The sequence below is a fragment of the Halichoerus grypus genome, chromosome 3 (assembly GCF_964656455.1).
Source record: "Halichoerus grypus chromosome 3, mHalGry1.hap1.1, whole genome shotgun sequence".
Lineage (NCBI taxonomy): Eukaryota > Metazoa > Chordata > Mammalia > Carnivora > Phocidae > Halichoerus > Halichoerus grypus.
The window spans coordinates 72,692,002-72,709,118 of NC_135714.1; the positions used below are offsets into that span (position 1 = coordinate 72,692,002).

Genomic DNA, 17,117 nt, shown 5'->3' on the forward strand with positions numbered 1-17,117 from the left:
GTTCTCTGCTTCTGTAAATAAGTGAATATTTGGAGACAGCCTAAAGAGAGGCCCACAGAAGTTTCCACATGTTAGCATCTACTATACATCATGTGCAAAGGATATTAAGGTAAGAGCGATCCATGACTTTTTTTTTTTTAAATTAACATTCTGCTTCCAAGAAAAAAAATGTAAACATAGAAAAGTTTGCTATTGTTGCTTCTAATGAGATTACAGGTCCATTTTGAGTATTAATAGTGTTAGCACTTTGTGTAACATACAATGAAAAAGAATTTTAAAGCATTTACTTTCCTTTAAAATGTGTCACACATCATAATCCAGTAGGAATGTGTGTGGGGAAAATCTTCTGGCAGAATTTAACGATATTTATGAAAATAGCCTGAAGAAGAGCATTATATTGGAAACTTGTAATGTTATTATTGCTCATGGTGTAGTCAGTTGTTAAGCTATTCTTTTAGTTGATAGACTAAATCATCTATTAAATCAGCAGACTTTGTTTTGTGAAACTGTTACTTTTTTGGACCTAGTATGTTGCTGCTTTAACTTTATAGATACTCTGATTGCTCCGGGTATAGAAGCCAAGGGGAAGACAATCCGTGCATTTGCAAATACGGACGCTTTCTTTTGAAACCAAGCTTTGTGTTGGCTGTTTCTACTAGTTTCCTAATGTAACAGAAGCTGACTTCTATTGTTAACAAAAATTAAGAATCTAAATTAATACGTGAGATCCGGTTAACCTGGGGGAGAGGGTTTAGTTGAAGCTGTAGCTTTAAAGGATCTGGATTCAAATGGCAGTTCTGTCATCTTTCAGTGACCATACCTTGCCCAGTTACTCGATTTCCTGGTAAAATGGGGATCATGAGTCACAACGTCACAGGTTGTTAGAGAAATTGAACAGGATTAATATAGTTTATGTGCCACTCAATGCAATGCTTAGCACGGAATCAGTGCATAATGAGCTAACAGTCATTACAATTGTCAGGGAAAGTCAAATCAGTGTTAATCTGTCCTTCTGTTGGCTTAAGATCTGTCCATTGAGAGTTTCTAGACAGGGGAGCCGCACAGGAGGCTTTCTAGTGTGTAGAGTAAGAATAAGGATTAAAGACATGCAAGGATAGGTGGGTCCAGACTCTTGCCTTGGCAAGAGGAGAGGAAATATAATGGAAATTAAGCATAGGAAAGTATAACTCTGGTTTCTCGAGATAATAATATTCCAACTTTTACCAATATATGACTTTACATTGTATAAAACAGTCCCATAGGCCCTGAGCCATGGAATCATTGGAGGAAGAATACAGAGGAGGTACCATATGAGCAGTACATGGCAGAATGGCATGAGGACAAAGATCTCAGGTTCAAACTTGTAGCCATTGGACATGCTGCCCCCTTTCTATGCTACCCTGCCTATGGTTCTCAAAAGAATAGTTAAAGGATTCAGAAGAAAGTGGTCCATGAAAATATGAGAGAAACTTTGTGTTTTCTAGGCTAGATGTATTCGGGAGAGAGATCATAATCTCTTGGGATTTGGAGGCAGAAGCACTGATAAAATTAAGGGAAGGTTATTTGTTGGCTTTTTCAATGAAAATTTGGAGAATTTCTTTGCCTTTATTCATAGGAATGTTTTGAGCAGCTAATTTCCTTTTCTGTTTCTTTAATTCAGCCAGTGATACACAGATTTGCATACAGTAAGATAAACAATAAACTATACCTACCGATGGAAGTAATTTCTTAATTTTATTGGTGTGTTGCTAGTATCTAGTTAAATTTAAATTAAATATAAATTCTGATCTAGCAAATACATACTTCAAAACTAAAATTTCATTTGTAAATTTGAAGCAAACACATTTATAACATATTTCTTAAATTTAGGAACTGCTTATTGTAAGGTATTAAAGGACTCCAAGGCAATGTGGTTCCAAATCATGACATACAAAATTTCTAAGATTTGAGAATTAATGTTGGGTGTACTTGTTTTGTAAAAATGAGTTCTTCTAACTATAAAAGCAAGTGTTCTCATTTTGTGTGAACAATAATATATGAATAAATTGTATGCCTTTCCCCCCCTCCTTCTTTTTTTAAAAGAAGGCCTGAGAAAAGAATATTAATGAAAGGCGGTTTAGTGTTTGTCAGAGTTGCCCAGGGCAAATGTAAGATGTCATTCTAATCAGTGCTGTTACTACAACTTTAGTAATGGTGTATCTAGCTTTGATTCATATTCCTACCCAGTTAAGTATTGTACACCTTCTTCAATCTATTGATGTATTGTTGCAAATTATACATTGAATCCATTTCCACAGGGCTACCTTTCAATTTATGATTTAGCTGTGAGAACTGAACAATAATGATACAACTAATGAAGGAATTGGGTATAATAAGTTATGCATCAAAGTTACTAAGAATACTTCAGATGAAAGTGGAGTGTTTTGTGAGCTATTTTTGTTCTGATTATAACATTTGTTTACGACACCTGGCCATTTCCTAAATTTATTACTAATGAGAGTTTGTCAGCAGCTGATCTAGCTCTAAATTTAAGCTACATTTATTTAAATTGGGGTGTTATATGAACACCCCAATATATTTCCTGCTGCTTAAGAAAAGTAACCCTTGAAGAAAGATTACTTTCATATTTTGATGACATCTATATGTTACAATGACATTTCAGTAGAATGAGCATTCTTCTTTTTTATTTATTTATTTATTTTTTAAAAAGATTTTATTTATTTATTTGTGAGAGAGAGAGAGGGAGAGTACAAGCAGGGGAAGTGGCAGGCAGAGGGAGAAGCAGGCTCCTTGCTAAGCAAGGAGCCCAATGTGGAACTTGATCCCAGGACCCTGAGGTCATGACCTGAGCCGAAGGCAGACGCTTAACCATCTGAGCCACCCAGGCGCCCCTGAGCATTCTTCTTTAATTTAATTCTACAAGATGGGGGAAATATTATTGGCTTTTCATTTTTCTACAGTAAGTGGGTTTTGCCATGGTAAAAAAAAAAATAATAGTAATAATTGTTGGATTGCTCTTCAGCTACTTAGTATTAGGTTTTCATTGTTGCTGTTTTTTAATAAATCCATTTTCTTGATATTTAACCATTTTTACCAATATTTTGGCTTAACAGTAAATATATATATATATGGATATATGTAATTACTTATGTATGTGTATATATACACATATATATGTATGAGTGTGTAAATATATCTATTGTTGAAACAGTACTTTAACATTTTCCCCCATTAATAAAAGTAGAACAAGTCTATGCTCTAAATTTAATTGGGTTTAGGTGGTTTTAAGAGAATGTATTATGAAGAAAGAGTTAAGTATAGAAAGACTACTGACTTGGTTTTAGAAAACCTAAATGTTAGTCCTGATTCTAACAGTGAAGTTTTCTTAGTGTCCCACTGTATTCTTATCCTCTGTTTCATGTTCCAGGCATATGAAATTTTTGGTAAATATCAAGCTGACTTAAGTTAACTTTCTGTCCTAGAGACCATCTCTGCTCCACAGATGAATGTAAGAATTATATTTGTTCTATTTCAAAAAGGAAAGATTGTACACTTGATTTAAGAAAGATCAACTCACTGCTAGAAAGGGACAAACATTTTAGATTTCAAGCTTATTAAGTTCTTTTTCTTACACTTAAAAAATTAATGCATATAAAAAAATCAATGCATAAATTACATACAACAAAATGCTCAGTTCGTAAGTGTTCAGTTTACTGATTTTGACAATGGGATATACTCAGTACCCACAACCCAAAGCAAAATGTAAAATGTTTCCATCATCCCAGAAAGATCTTTCATGTCCGTTGCTAATAAATCCTCCTACTCCCAGAGGAAGCTACTTCCTGATTTCTACCATAACTTAGTATTTCCTGTTCTTGGACTTCATATACTTAGAACTATAGCATAGGTACTCCTCTCTGTTTCAGATCTCTCACTCAACACATTGATTTTGAGATTCATTCATGTTATTGCATATATCAGCATTTTGTTCTTTTTTTAATTGTAGAATTGTATTTCATTGTATGGACATTTCACTCTTCATTTATATCTTCTTCTCCTAATGGACATTTGGGTTGAGCCCAGTTTGGGGCTACTACTATGAACAAGATTTTTCTAAATCCTCTTGAACAAGTCTTTTTGTGGACATGCTTTTACTTTTCCTGTGTAAATATGTCAGTGTAAAATTCCTCTGTCAAGAGTGAAGTTCATGTACTTTTGTTGCAAGATTGCAGGGTGCTTGTCTCATGGAGTCGAAGAATGAATCCCGCAGACACAACAGGGTGAAGTGAAGTGAAAGTCTATTAACCAAAGGTGAGAACAGAAAGGAAAGAAAAAAGCTCTCTAGAGGGAGAGGGGTCCGAATGGGTTGCCACAGAGGGCTTTTAGTGGCAATCTTTTATTGAGAACTGACCAGGAAGCTTGTGGCCTTGAGACTCTTGTGCCATCTCGGTTTGTTCCCCTATATCTTATCCTGCTCTGTCTCGGCGTCTCCACCTGCCAGGAATAGTTTCAGGGGCCCAGTCGGGGAGTCAAGGGCCTCCTACCTCTCCTGCCTGGACCTTAACCCCTTCCTTATTCATGGGATAGGACCTGTGGGCAGAAAGAGCACTGGGATTGTGAGGAGTGGCTGACTGTATACTTTTTAATTAGTGGGGGTGAGGGATAGCACAAGTCTCCAAGGAATCTGGAAGCACGGCTTTCAGGACCTTGAGGGGCCAGCTGCTGTCAAGATGAAGTACTTTTAAACATTAAGGCACTAAGGGAGCCACGAATTCCTTGAGGAAGGTCATGCTCTGCATGTTTCAGGTATCTGTCAGTGGGCTGCAAGTTGTAAGAAGATTTTAACTGAAGCTACATTTCTTTTGCCTTTATTTCCCACATCACTTGCAACTTCATAATTGCCACATAGTTCTCCGAAGTGGTGGTACCATTTTACGTTTCTACTGGAAATATGTGAGAGTTCTGATTGCCTTATGTCCCCTCCAGGACTTAGTGTTGTTGTTGTTGTTGCTGTTGTTGCTGTTGTTGTTGTTTCACTTTTAGTTCTAATGTCTGAGAAATGGTATCTAATTGTAGTTTTATTTGCTTTACTTTGCTCTGATAACTGAGTATGTCGAGCACCTTTTCATGTGTATGTTGGCCATTTGTATATCTTCTTTGTTATGTGTCTGTTCAAAGGGCTTTTGTCAAGTTATTAATTGGATTATTTGTCTTTTTATAGTTGATTTGTAGGAACTCATTTTATATTCTGGATGGGTAATTTGTTCAAATATCTAAATTCCTATCATTTTTATCCAGTGTAGGGCTTGCTATTCATTTTCTTCATTGTGTCCTTTAAATAACTGAAGCTTTTAATTTTGAAGAGGTTCAGTGTATCACCTTGTTTATGGTGCATGCTTTCTGTGTCCCATCAAAGAAATCTTTTTTTAAGATCATGAGGCTATTTTATGTTTGCTATTTGAAGGTTATGGTTCAGTTTAATTAATCTTAAATTAATTTTAAGTTTAGAGTGTATTAGAGGTGAAATTTCATTTTTAAAATTTACGTATTTATTTGCTCCAGTATCTTTTGCTAATAAGATTTTTTATTATTGTTATAATTGAATTGACCATGCTTTTGCCCAAAATCAGTGTGGATTGATTTCTGGGCCAACACTTTTCTTCAAGTGTTCTATTTTTGGAGAAAACTCTTACTTTTACATTATTTGGAACCAATATTATACTATTCTGACTACTGTAGATTAAAACTTAAAATCAGATAGTGTGAGCAATTCAATTTGGTTCTTTTTAAAAATTGCTTGACTATTTTGCACCCATTATATTGTGAACTTGCCTAAATTCACTGATTAGTGGGGTTCTTTTTTTTTTTTTGAAGATTACATGGAGTTTCTTTTTTTTTTTTTTAAGATTTTAATTTACTTATTTGACAGAGAGAGAGGGAGAGAGAGAAGCAGGCCCCCTGCTGAACAAGGAGCCCGACATGGGGTTCGATCCCAGGACCCTGGGATCATGGCCTGAGCCAAAGGCAGACGCTTAACCGACTGAGCCACCCAGGCACCCCTACATGGAGTTTCTTTGTGCATAGTTATACCATCTCTATATAAATAAGAGCATTTCGCTTTTTCCTTTCCAGTCACTCTGCTTCTTGTTTCTTTTGTTTACCTTGTTGCGATGGCCAAGACTTCCAACACAACAGTGAGCAGAAGTTGTAGGAGCAAACATTTTTGCTTGTTTTTTTATATTGGGGGAAAAGCATTTAAAGTTTCATGATTAATAAAGATGTTATCAGCACATGCTTTGTTGATACTTTTGTATTTCTAATGTGCAGAGATATTTTAATATAAACCAGTATTTAATTCTGTTCAATGCTTTTGCTGTACTTATTTAGACATATACACATACTTTTTAAAAATTAATTTCTTTTGCTAATATGGTGAATTACATTGCTTGATTTCTAAATGTAAACCAACCTTGAATTCTTGGAATAATCCCCATGTGGTCATGATATATTAGCCTTTTACAGTATTTTGTTTTCATGTCTATGAAGGATATTGGTCTATGGTTTTATTTTTCTTAAAATATTTGGTATTGTAATATTTAGTATTCGTGCTTTTCTGGCCTCATAAATTGAGCTGAGATATATTATTTCCTCTTCTATTTTTGATAAAACTTCATGAAGACCTGTGATATTTCTTCCTTAAATTTTTGACAGAATTTGCTGGGGAAGCCATTTGGGTCTGGAGTTTTCTTTGTTGGAAAGTTTTTATTATGAATGGGGCTTTTTAGATTTTTGCTTTTATATCTTTTTCTATCACTTTTATTAAGTTTTTTTATGAGTATATCCATTTCATTTAAATTGTCAATATATTGGTATTCAGGTTTTCTGGAGACAAATTCTTTCAGGTTTTGCTTAATGAAGATGTCTTTATTTCCCCTTTACTTTGAAGAATATTTTTACTAGATATATAATTCTAAATTAACAGGTTCATTTTTCCTTTGAATACTTTAAAGATGTCTTTTGGCTTCATCTTGCATTAACTATATTTAATGAAAAGTCAGCCATAATTGTTTTACCCTTTATGTAATACAATTTTGTTTTTAATTATCAAGTGCTTTCAATATTTTCTTTTTACTTTTAGCGTTTCAGGATTTTACCTGCAATGTGCCCAGGCATAATTTCCTTCTTGGGGTTTTCTGAACTTCTTGAGTATTTGAGTTGATTTTGGAAAAATATTGAAAAATATTTATCTTTCAAAATTTATCTTTTGTCCTAATTTCTCTTTTCTCCTTTATTTTCATCTTTATATACTCCAATTAGATGTATGTCATACTGTATGAAAGCATCCACAGACCTCAGACACCGTTCCTTTTGTCTACACATTTATCTTTTTTGTCTTTCAGTTTGGGTAGTTTCTTTTTTTGACCTGTCTTTAAATTAGCTGATTGCTCTCTTTGACATTTCCACTGTGCTCTTAAGTTTATCAAATGAGTTCTTTATTGCTGATACCATATTTTTTATATCTAGCATTTCCATTTAATTTTTTTTAACAGTTTTTGTCTCTGCTGAAATTCTCTTTGTGGTCAGACATGTTGCCTGTATTTTCTACCACCTTCTGTCATAGTTATGTTAAACTGTCTTTCTAATACATCTAATATCTCAGTCTTTCCTGAATCTTTTTCTTTTGATGTTTTCTTTCCTAACTATGGGTCACATTTTCTTATTTCTTTGTGTCACAATTTTTGAGAAGGATTATGTGTAAAAGAACTGGAGTAAATAAACTTTGCCTCAGATAAGGGCATACCCTTAGTCCTGTCAGGCCTCTGGTGTGGGGGCTGAGTCACACCAATTTGTAGTTGAGCAAGGTCTAATCTAAACTAAATCTGTTTCATCTTTTATTGGTTTTTAACTCAACACAGTTTTTAAATATTTTGACAGCATGATCAGGATTTTCTTTCCAAATAAGCTTTCTGAGCACAGACAAAACTCCAGAGAGTTCTTAACCCTTTACCACACAGAAAAAAAAAGGTTCTCTGAACTTTGTGTGGTATAAGGTCTAAAATTAAGGTGCCATATCATGTGCTGCCTTGACATGTGAAGCCCAGAAGGCCTTAGATGGCCTAACCACAAGTTGCCTTCCCCACTTTGCCCTGGTGGATAAGGGCCCCTGGTCAAACAATCCTCCTTATCAAAGGGACCAGGCACACTTCCTGCTTGTCTCTAAGTAGTGGGTTTCAACTCCCTGTCAGTCTGTAGAATTATTTAAACAAGCCAAGTGCATCCTCCTATGGGAGCCAGGAGACAGCCCACACTCTCCTTATTATAAAACCTTCTTCATAGCCCCTCCTAGCTGTTCATTCTGTTCCTGAGCGCTGCCTCTGCGTGGCCCTCTGTGGTATGTGATGCTGTCCTCCCCAGTGTGAGTATATGTATGAGCTGCTGCCAGTCTCACCCAGCCAGTGTCAGGTATCACGTGTTCAGCCATCCCCATAACCCTAGGGTGGGACCTCCTCATCAGTGGGGTGAAGAGGAAGTGATTAGAACATGGCGGGGAGACCTCCTACTTTACAGTAAGAAAGCATTTTTTAGAAGATCTCTGGTGAGTTCTCTTATTTTTCCAGATCCACCTGTGAATTTCTACACCATGAAGCTATCTCTCTGAACTTTTGCTTTCTCTTCAGCCTTTTGGGGACCATTGGAGTGTACTCAGTGAAGACCTGGCATGCTTCAAAGTTATTTTTATTTTCCAGTTCTCTTGCCTTTTACCCAGCCTTTGGAGGGTTAGAGCAGTGACTCAGTGGAGCAACCTTGATGATGAAATTTCTGGCTTCTCTATTGGCCTTTTCCTGACAGCCAGCAGAGGGATGGGGGCTGACACCTTGCTGCAACTTTCCAAAGGTAGAAGTCTAAGGCCCTCCATTCAGCCTTTGCTGGCATGGGTGGGGATGGGGTCACATGTTTTCTGTAGCTTTGGTGGGGGTAGTGCAGCGATTGTCTGACTAGATGCCTGTCTTTCTGAGCTGGCCATTTTTTAGTCCTTTTGGCCTTTCTGGGAACTTTTATTGTTTGTGCCATTGGTGTTCCTAGTTTGCTAAATTCTCCAGCACTGGGATATGAGACAAAAAGAAAATCCAGAGAACTCAATGCTGTGTTGTTTCTTGGGTCCTCTTAGCCAGTCTGCCTTTTTTTTCTCTACCTTTCAGAGTCCTCTTATGTTTTTTTGATATATTCTGCCCAGGATTTTCAGATGTACTTAGCAGGAGGAATAAGGAAAAATTGTATCTATTCCAATTTTCAGGAGAAGTCACTCAGCAGCCAGACATAAGCTGGGAACTGAAATATTGTTATTTCTAAAAATTTCCAAAAGAAATCAGTCTTAATTTCATTTGAAGTGTACTGTTCTACTTAAATGGGAAATATAAATTAAGCACTAAGATAATGTTGCAAACTATCAATATAGACTTTTGCTTATGAGGGATATTTGGTCTTGTATTATCAATGTGTTCTTTATGTTCTTAATTATAAAGTTAAAAATTTAATATTAAGACTATGTTGTGTTTTCTCTCCTGACAAACTAATATGCTTCTTGCTTCTCTCACTTAATATTTAGAATGATATAATTGATTATCCTTCCATATTACCTTTCCTACCAACTCACAAAGACCTAAATTTTGTTCTTAATTTTAATTTGCATACTTTAGATTTTTTTCTGGCATTACTACTGCTTCATTATCCTTTATTACACAGTTCTTAGTCTTTGCTTTGATTCTCATGTGCCTGGGATGGTTTCAAAATAACCTATTTAAAACACATTTTAAAAACAGGTGAGACAGAAAAAATGGGCTTTCTAAATTTTATTTAGGAAAGATTGACAAGAGGCAATCTGGTTGAAGAGGTATTCTAGGAGACTTTTGAAGTTGTATTCATAAAGTAAGTATATTGTGTTTATTTAGATTGTTTTTTTGTTTTTTTGTGTGTGTGGGGCTATGAGTTGGAAAAATAGATCCCCTTTTTAGCCCTCTGACAGGTGCTGTAACTGAAGTACATTCACAGTTTAATCCATTCATTCATTTATTTAACAAATATTTACAGAATGCAAACTGAGCACTGTTTCAGATGCTGGGAAGGCAGCAGTCTTCTGCTGTCCTGGAGGTTCCATTCTAGCAAGTGACAGAAGCGTATTACTGTGCTGTCAAAAATAAGGCAATGTCATCCCTTGCAATACTGCACAGAAATTGAAAAAGGCACCCAACCAAAAAGGAAAAAAAAAAGAAAACAGAAAAGTTTAGACTAAAAGCAAACTTATAAAAACACAAATTTTCCCCTCTAATTCCACAAACTCAAACTAATTGAAGTCATTAAATTATTAGTGTATCTCAATATATGTTTTAGCTGTAAGAGAAAAACAAAAAATAAAGAAATTAAGAACCATTGAGAAAATGAATTTAAGACAACTTGACAATTATTTTCCTCAAATTTCTGTAAATTTAGAAGTTTACTACTTCTTTTATGGGATATATTATTAGATGATGGAAAGAATCAGAATAGGACATAAATATCTATTCTGTCAATTACGAGTATGTTACTCTAGGACATTATTTAACTTCTTTAAGCTTAATTTTTTATCAGCAAAATCAGAGTAGAATACTTACCAGCATGACTGGGAGAATTAAATAATATGCCAAATTTACCTTATCTAGCACATTTTATGGCTCATGAAAATCTTGCTTAAATCGGTATCTTTCCCTCCCCCAGCCCTTTGACTGTATGCTTACAACTCCCTTTGTCTATATATGTATATTCGAAAGATTTTCAATATTTTCAAGCAACATAAAATTGAAAAAGGCTTAGAACTTTGTTTTCTGTGATTATTTTTTGACAGTGACAATTTATAGAGGAGGGTTATAATGAAATATTATTTTAAATGTTTTAGGGTGCCTGGGTGGCTCAGTCAGTTAAGCATCTGCCTTGGGCTCAGGTCATGATCTCAGGGTCCTGGGATCGAGTCCTGCATTGGGCTCCCTGCTCAGCAGGGAGTCTGCTTCTCCCTTACCCTCTGCCCCTCCCTTCTGCTCATGCTGTCTCTCTCAAAATAAATAAATAAAATATTTAAAATAAAAAAATAAATAAGCATTTTAAACTATTTTTAAAAGTAAGAATTTCTCATGTGAAAAGGAAGGAAGGAAGCTGCTAAGAAATCCTATTAATCTAGTAGAAGTTACTCTACACCCCAACATTCTACAAAGGATTATACTCTTATAGCCATAAAAATTGCATTAAATAATACATAGCACCATCTGCAAACAATGAAATCCTCAATCTAAGATTCTCTTTTAACTCATTTATATTTTTATTTCAACTTAATAAACATTTTTTCTAGTGATTAGAAAATTGATTCATGCATATTATAAGGGAAAAAAGAAAAATAGAATGAACCCATTATCTCATTACCTAGAGAGAACTCAATTTGCAATATGTATTCAATCCTATATTTATGATACAATGAAAAATGACCAAAAAACCTCCTGATAGCACAGAATATAATGAGTTTCATAGTTCCTTTCTTATAAAATTAATCAAAATGAATAAATGGCAATAAGGTAAAACATACTATAAACAATCTAGTGGGCAATGTGGGGTATAGCAAAATGATGGGATACATGTATATGAAACTCTGATGGTATGGTTTAATCCACAGATAGTATTTAAAGCAGTTAGAAGAATGGATTGAGTATCTTTAGACAGTAATCCCAGGAATATTATTTTTCTTAATTGTTATTCTATAAGTATTAATGAGTCTGAGAAAGCAGAATTTGAGGTTAGACCTCTGACAGTTTCTGGAGTACAGATATTTTATGTCTCCAATTATGGGATGATCCATACATCTAGAACCTCCAAATGAGCTGGGGATTCTCTGGGGAGTTACATGGAAAGATGGCTTGGTGGATTGATAATGAGATACAGAACCTTTAGCCTTTTGATCACAAGGTCATTTGTAAGCTAGGAAGAGGGTAACCAAAAGTCGTTATTGGTCAATACCTTACAAGAGCAAAATGAATTGCTTAGCTTAGTTCAGTTTTTATTACCATTTGAGAGCTATTTGTTACCAGTTATAGATCCAATGAGTGACCCTTTACCACTAAAGTTCATTTGTCCTGAACAGAATCAAGATGTATTTTACAAACCATGGAAGAAAAAAAAAATCTACGTGTGCCATCATGCTGGTTGTTTCTTAAGCTTTCAGGATAGTCTATTCATCTACTTTTATTAAATCTCAGAAAATGGATTTAAAATTGTACCCTAAATAGAAAATTTTTACTTGGGTTTTTCTGAATTACTAATTTGCTCTAAGCCAAGGCTGGCTGTGTCTTTTACAGATAGAGATGCTGTAATGTCTTTTTCTTAGTAGTGAAAAATCCATGTTTGTGTTGTGAAAATTATGCAGTTTCATTGCCCTTTTTAGTGATGAATTGCTGCCTGGATTGTCTGTGCTGGACCTACTTGCTCTTTTACTAATGCAAGCTTTGTGGGATTGTTCTGCGGTATATCCAAGAAACAGATGCTTTGTACTTCATATTAAAGTTAATTAGGGTTGCTACTGATTAACATGTGTCTTAGTTTAAATAAGCTCATATTATATATCTCTAATTTGTCAACAATATACTTGTAGAAATAAATGGTAAAAATTAAGGGGAGAAAAAAGTATTATGACCAAGTAGTTAGTAGTTCAGAGAAAAATTAGGCCTTGTCTCAAATCCTGGTGCTCTGTATACAGGATTAGGGACAGGAGTATATATTGACAGTAATATGTAACCCAACAGGCATGAGGTTTCTGGTTATCCAATTCTGAAAGAAAAAAATTCTATGACTGAATATTCAGCAAGAGCCTAATGCCTGGCACAAAAATTGGCAGAAAGATTAATTACACATAGATCTGGTCTTCAGATAACATAATAGACCATTAGCAATTAGAGAGCAAGAATATTCTTGCTTTATAATCTCAGCACCTAACAGAGTACCTAGCTGAAGCTAACTGAGGGTTTGGGTAATTACTGAAAGAATGAATGAATGGATGAACTGTTATAACGTGTTATTTATATGTCCAAAGAGTCTGCTATGGAATTTTTTTTACAGATGAGAGAACTTAATTGAAGCCTAAAAATCAGAGATTTGCTGTAGTAGTGAAATCATAAATCCCATAAAGCATCTCTACTAGGAAAACAACCATAGAAAAGTCTTTAATCAATTTAGTTCTCCATTATCTGCAGCTAATATCATTTTGCACCACAGTAAAAGTACAAAAGCATTATATATGATTCCATTTTAATTTATTTTCACGTGACTTCATTTTTTTTCTTCATCCATTATTATCCAAAATTCTGATTATTCATTCCATAAACTGGTTCTGGTAAAAGTTCTGAGAGCAAAATTTAAAGTAAGTTCCATATATACCTGTATAATTCAAAAATTTATACTTTTTTGCTATTACTTATCATCATTGAGATTAACTTCAAGTAATGCCTTGGCTGAGTGTATTTATAAAAATAGAGGTATATATATATTTTTTTTCCATAATTCAGCCTGTGATGTGTAAAATGTTAGAGACTGTCAATGAGTTTTTGTTTGTTGTATGTGCATGCATATAAGCATTTGAACAAAATGTGATTCTCTGGATGGGACACAGTGGACAAGAAATGTCATATTTTTTTTCTCAGTTTCCCTGTGTAGTAGAACAAAATGCTAAACTCCTTGATTCAGCTCATCCAAACAAAATTCCATACTCCCTACCATCAATGTGAAATTTCTCTTCAAAATCAACAACCAATGAAATATGAGTGGACATAGGAAAGCAAAGTTACTTCATGTTTTTCTCATGGGTTTTCCTGGTAATAATTGCCTGTGTTTTCCCATTTACCCTTAGCTTCGTCAGACAGCCTTCACCACCTCCATAGATCCATCCCACCAGAGGTCACAGATCACACAAAACCTACAGAAACAGGAAATCAAACTTCCTGAGTCCACTACAAAACACAGAAACCTATTTCCTCTACACATCTCAAATTGGCAAAGCTCTGTCTTAGTGGATTCAGTGTGGAAGTAGCTGTTGAAAAGACCAGAAGGACTGTATCTCCCAATTTCGCATGAGCTTTCTTGCTTCAAACTACTGAAATGAAGAGAGCAAGGCTATTTATCCTGCTTTCTAGTTTATGGAATGGGGGCTTTGGGCTTATCAACACCACGCATACTTGGACTACCCCTGAGGATGCAAGCTCCCAGGAGAACACGGCCTCTGCTACGGTTCCTCTAAATAAAATGCTGCCAACCCCTCAGATCACATCAGCTGAGATACCCACAATTCCTGAGGCAAGAACCTCTGAAGAGAGTCTTCTAAAATCAACACTGCCTCCCTCAGAGACAGGCACACCTCCTGAGGGTGTGAAAAACCAAACTCTCACACCCCCAGGGAAGATAGAAGGGGTGCTGAAGTTACAGCCTCTTGCCCTCCCAACCAAACCTAGCCTCAAGTTCAGCCCAAGAGCAGAGTCAGTGGTCCTTTCCAACTCTACAATGAAATTTCTTCAGAGCTTTGCCACAAAGTCGAATCAACAAGCGATCTCTCCCAACTCAATTGCAGGCGGCCTGGGAAATCGGTCCCCACGGGAAACATACCTCAGCAGAGGTGACAGCAGTGGAAGCCAGAAAACCAACTATCAAAAATCAAGTTTTGAAACAACTAGAGGAAAGTAAGAAACAATTCTTTTATTTTTTTTTCTCTCCCTAACTATAAAGTCTATAAGATTGCAAGCTAACAGTTTCTCACTCTCAGAAAATGTTTTCATGTTCCTGATGAAATTGGATCACATTGCAGTTAGATAAGGTAATTAAGCATTACTTTATCTAATGGAGAAAAGATGAACCAAAAAATGCAGCAATTTTGTTTTAATTGAACCAATCAAATTCACTTAAAAAGGGGCCTTTACTTGAGATAGTCACTAATAAGCAGTGTAACACCACAGTGACTGTTAGTTGTTTATTCAACTCAAGGGTATGTCGGTGGGGCTCGGAAGGACACCCACAACATGAAAGAAAAAATGACAATACAGTTGGGACATGAACAGATTTAAAAATTGACAGAGCCTGGTGCTATGGAAGGTATAGTTATCAAGATCAAACCAAGCAGAGCTGGCGTGGAATCCTGGCTCCAGTACTGTCTAGCTTGGTGACTTTGAGTAAGTTCATTGAGCTCCCTGAGACTGAGTTTTTTCTTATGTAAAATACAGATATGGTATAGGGGGTACAGATAAAAATACTAACTTTACAGGGTGATCCTGCAAGATTCGTATTAATCAAATATATTTAGATGCATGCTTTGCACAGAACAGGTGCTAAGAAACATATTTTACTAGTACTGTTATATTGAGTTATGCCATTATCATGAATGTGATGAATAGAAAAGCCAATTTTTCAAATTCATTTTGATTTAAAATTCGAGCAAATCCTATGTGAATTGTTGAAGTTAAAAAATAAAACTTTTAAAAGTATTGTTAATGAAGGGGCGCCTGCGTGGCTCAGTCATTAAGCGTCTGCCTTCGGCTCAGGTCATGATCCCAGGGTCCTGGGATCGAGCCCCGCATCGGGCTGCCTGCTCCACGGGAAGCCTGCTTCTCCCTCTCCCACGCCCCCTGCTTGTGTTCCTTCTCTTGCTGTCAAATAAATAAATAAAATCTTTAAAAAAATATATCGTTAATGAAGACTTTCAAAAGGACCAAAAAAAAATACTAAAACAAACAAACAAACAAACAAAATAGCTGTGAAAAATGCAGGTCAATGTTTTTATTTAATGTTCAGAGTGATCTGTTTGGAATACTAGTAGTTTAGTGTTATAAAACTAAACTTTCAAATGCTTTTTACTTACAATAAAATAGTTTCAAGACATCAAATAATGCCTTGAGATCTTAGTTCTGAGTTAAACATCTTACTAACTATATAACATAGTTTAAGTTACTGATAGTAGCTTACACCTGCTCTGTGATGGGCATTGTGTCAAAGCTGATGTTGACGTAAAGATGAGGAGACACTGGGAAGAATATAAACCAATAGATTCATATTTATGTATTCTTTATTATTTAAATCCATTATTTCACTGTATTTCAGAGATTATAGAACTTTAAAAAATATGTAAGTAAATCTGATTTTAACTAAACACTTATTTACTTGGTGGAATTTAGAACAATCCCAATTTACTGTAAAACAAATGCTACAGATTACAAAATGTTCAACTCAGGTTGGGTAAACTTTGCCCATAACAGACATTTTAACATATACATTAAACTTTTTCATGTTGAGGGACAACAGAATGCACTCTATTAAATAATCATAGCAAATGCCATATCACTTACATAATCATTTCTATTAGTCATATTTTATTAGACTCTATAATTTTATTTTTTAAATCATTTAATAGAACTCTTTGAAAATGATTATGAACTTTTTAAAGGTGCTGTCATTAAGAGATTTATCAATAGAATATGAAATATAATCAAAACAAGAAGGGGAAAATTCACATTAAAATGTCACTTAAATTTTATATAACATTGTTTCATAATTAGAACTAGTAATTGATCATTTGAAAAATACTAGTTTTTAAATAAATGCTAATTGTTTTATTATGTGCCTAACACTGTTCTAGTTTCTAAGGATACATAGAATTTTTAAAAGAAGAATGATTCTGCCTGCAGGGATATATCTTATAAAAAGTAAGCAGTGACATATCTGTCAGATTTCTAAAAACTCAATATGTGTTAGGAGGAAACAAGATATTAAAAGTGTAAACTGCCAAACAGAACATTGTCCCATGGATTTTCCAATGAAAATAATTTTAAATTACTTCTAGAGAAAAGTACCGACTGTACTTAGAGATTCTATAGCTTGACGTCCTGGGAAGCCTGAGGTTTCCTTTTGGTGATCCTTTCCATCAAGCCCAAGACTTCTTACTCATTATGCCATGCAATTGATAATGGTGCTAGAGAAAACAGTTCTGTGCCTTATGGATGCAATGCTGATGCAAAGAAGCCTTGATAAAGTCTTTCATCTTTTCATTTGATTAGCAAGTAATAACA

The 17,117-nt window shown here is 35.0% G+C and overlaps 1 protein-coding gene across 5 annotated transcripts in view; it reads left to right on the forward strand.

Moving 5' to 3' along the window:
• Positions 1-17,117, forward strand: part of MMRN1 (multimerin 1) — a 75,928-nt gene continuing 58,811 nt past the window's right edge. The window contains exons 1-2 of one of the 5 annotated variants that reach the window (XM_036101316.2): positions 1-109; positions 13,919-14,741. In XM_036101316.2, the coding sequence (XP_035957209.2) occupies positions 14,167-14,741 (575 nt within the window). In that variant the 5' untranslated portion in view covers positions 1-109; positions 13,919-14,166. The other 4 variants (XM_078068964.1, XM_036101317.2, XM_078068965.1 and 1 more) reach the window with 4 other exon arrangements.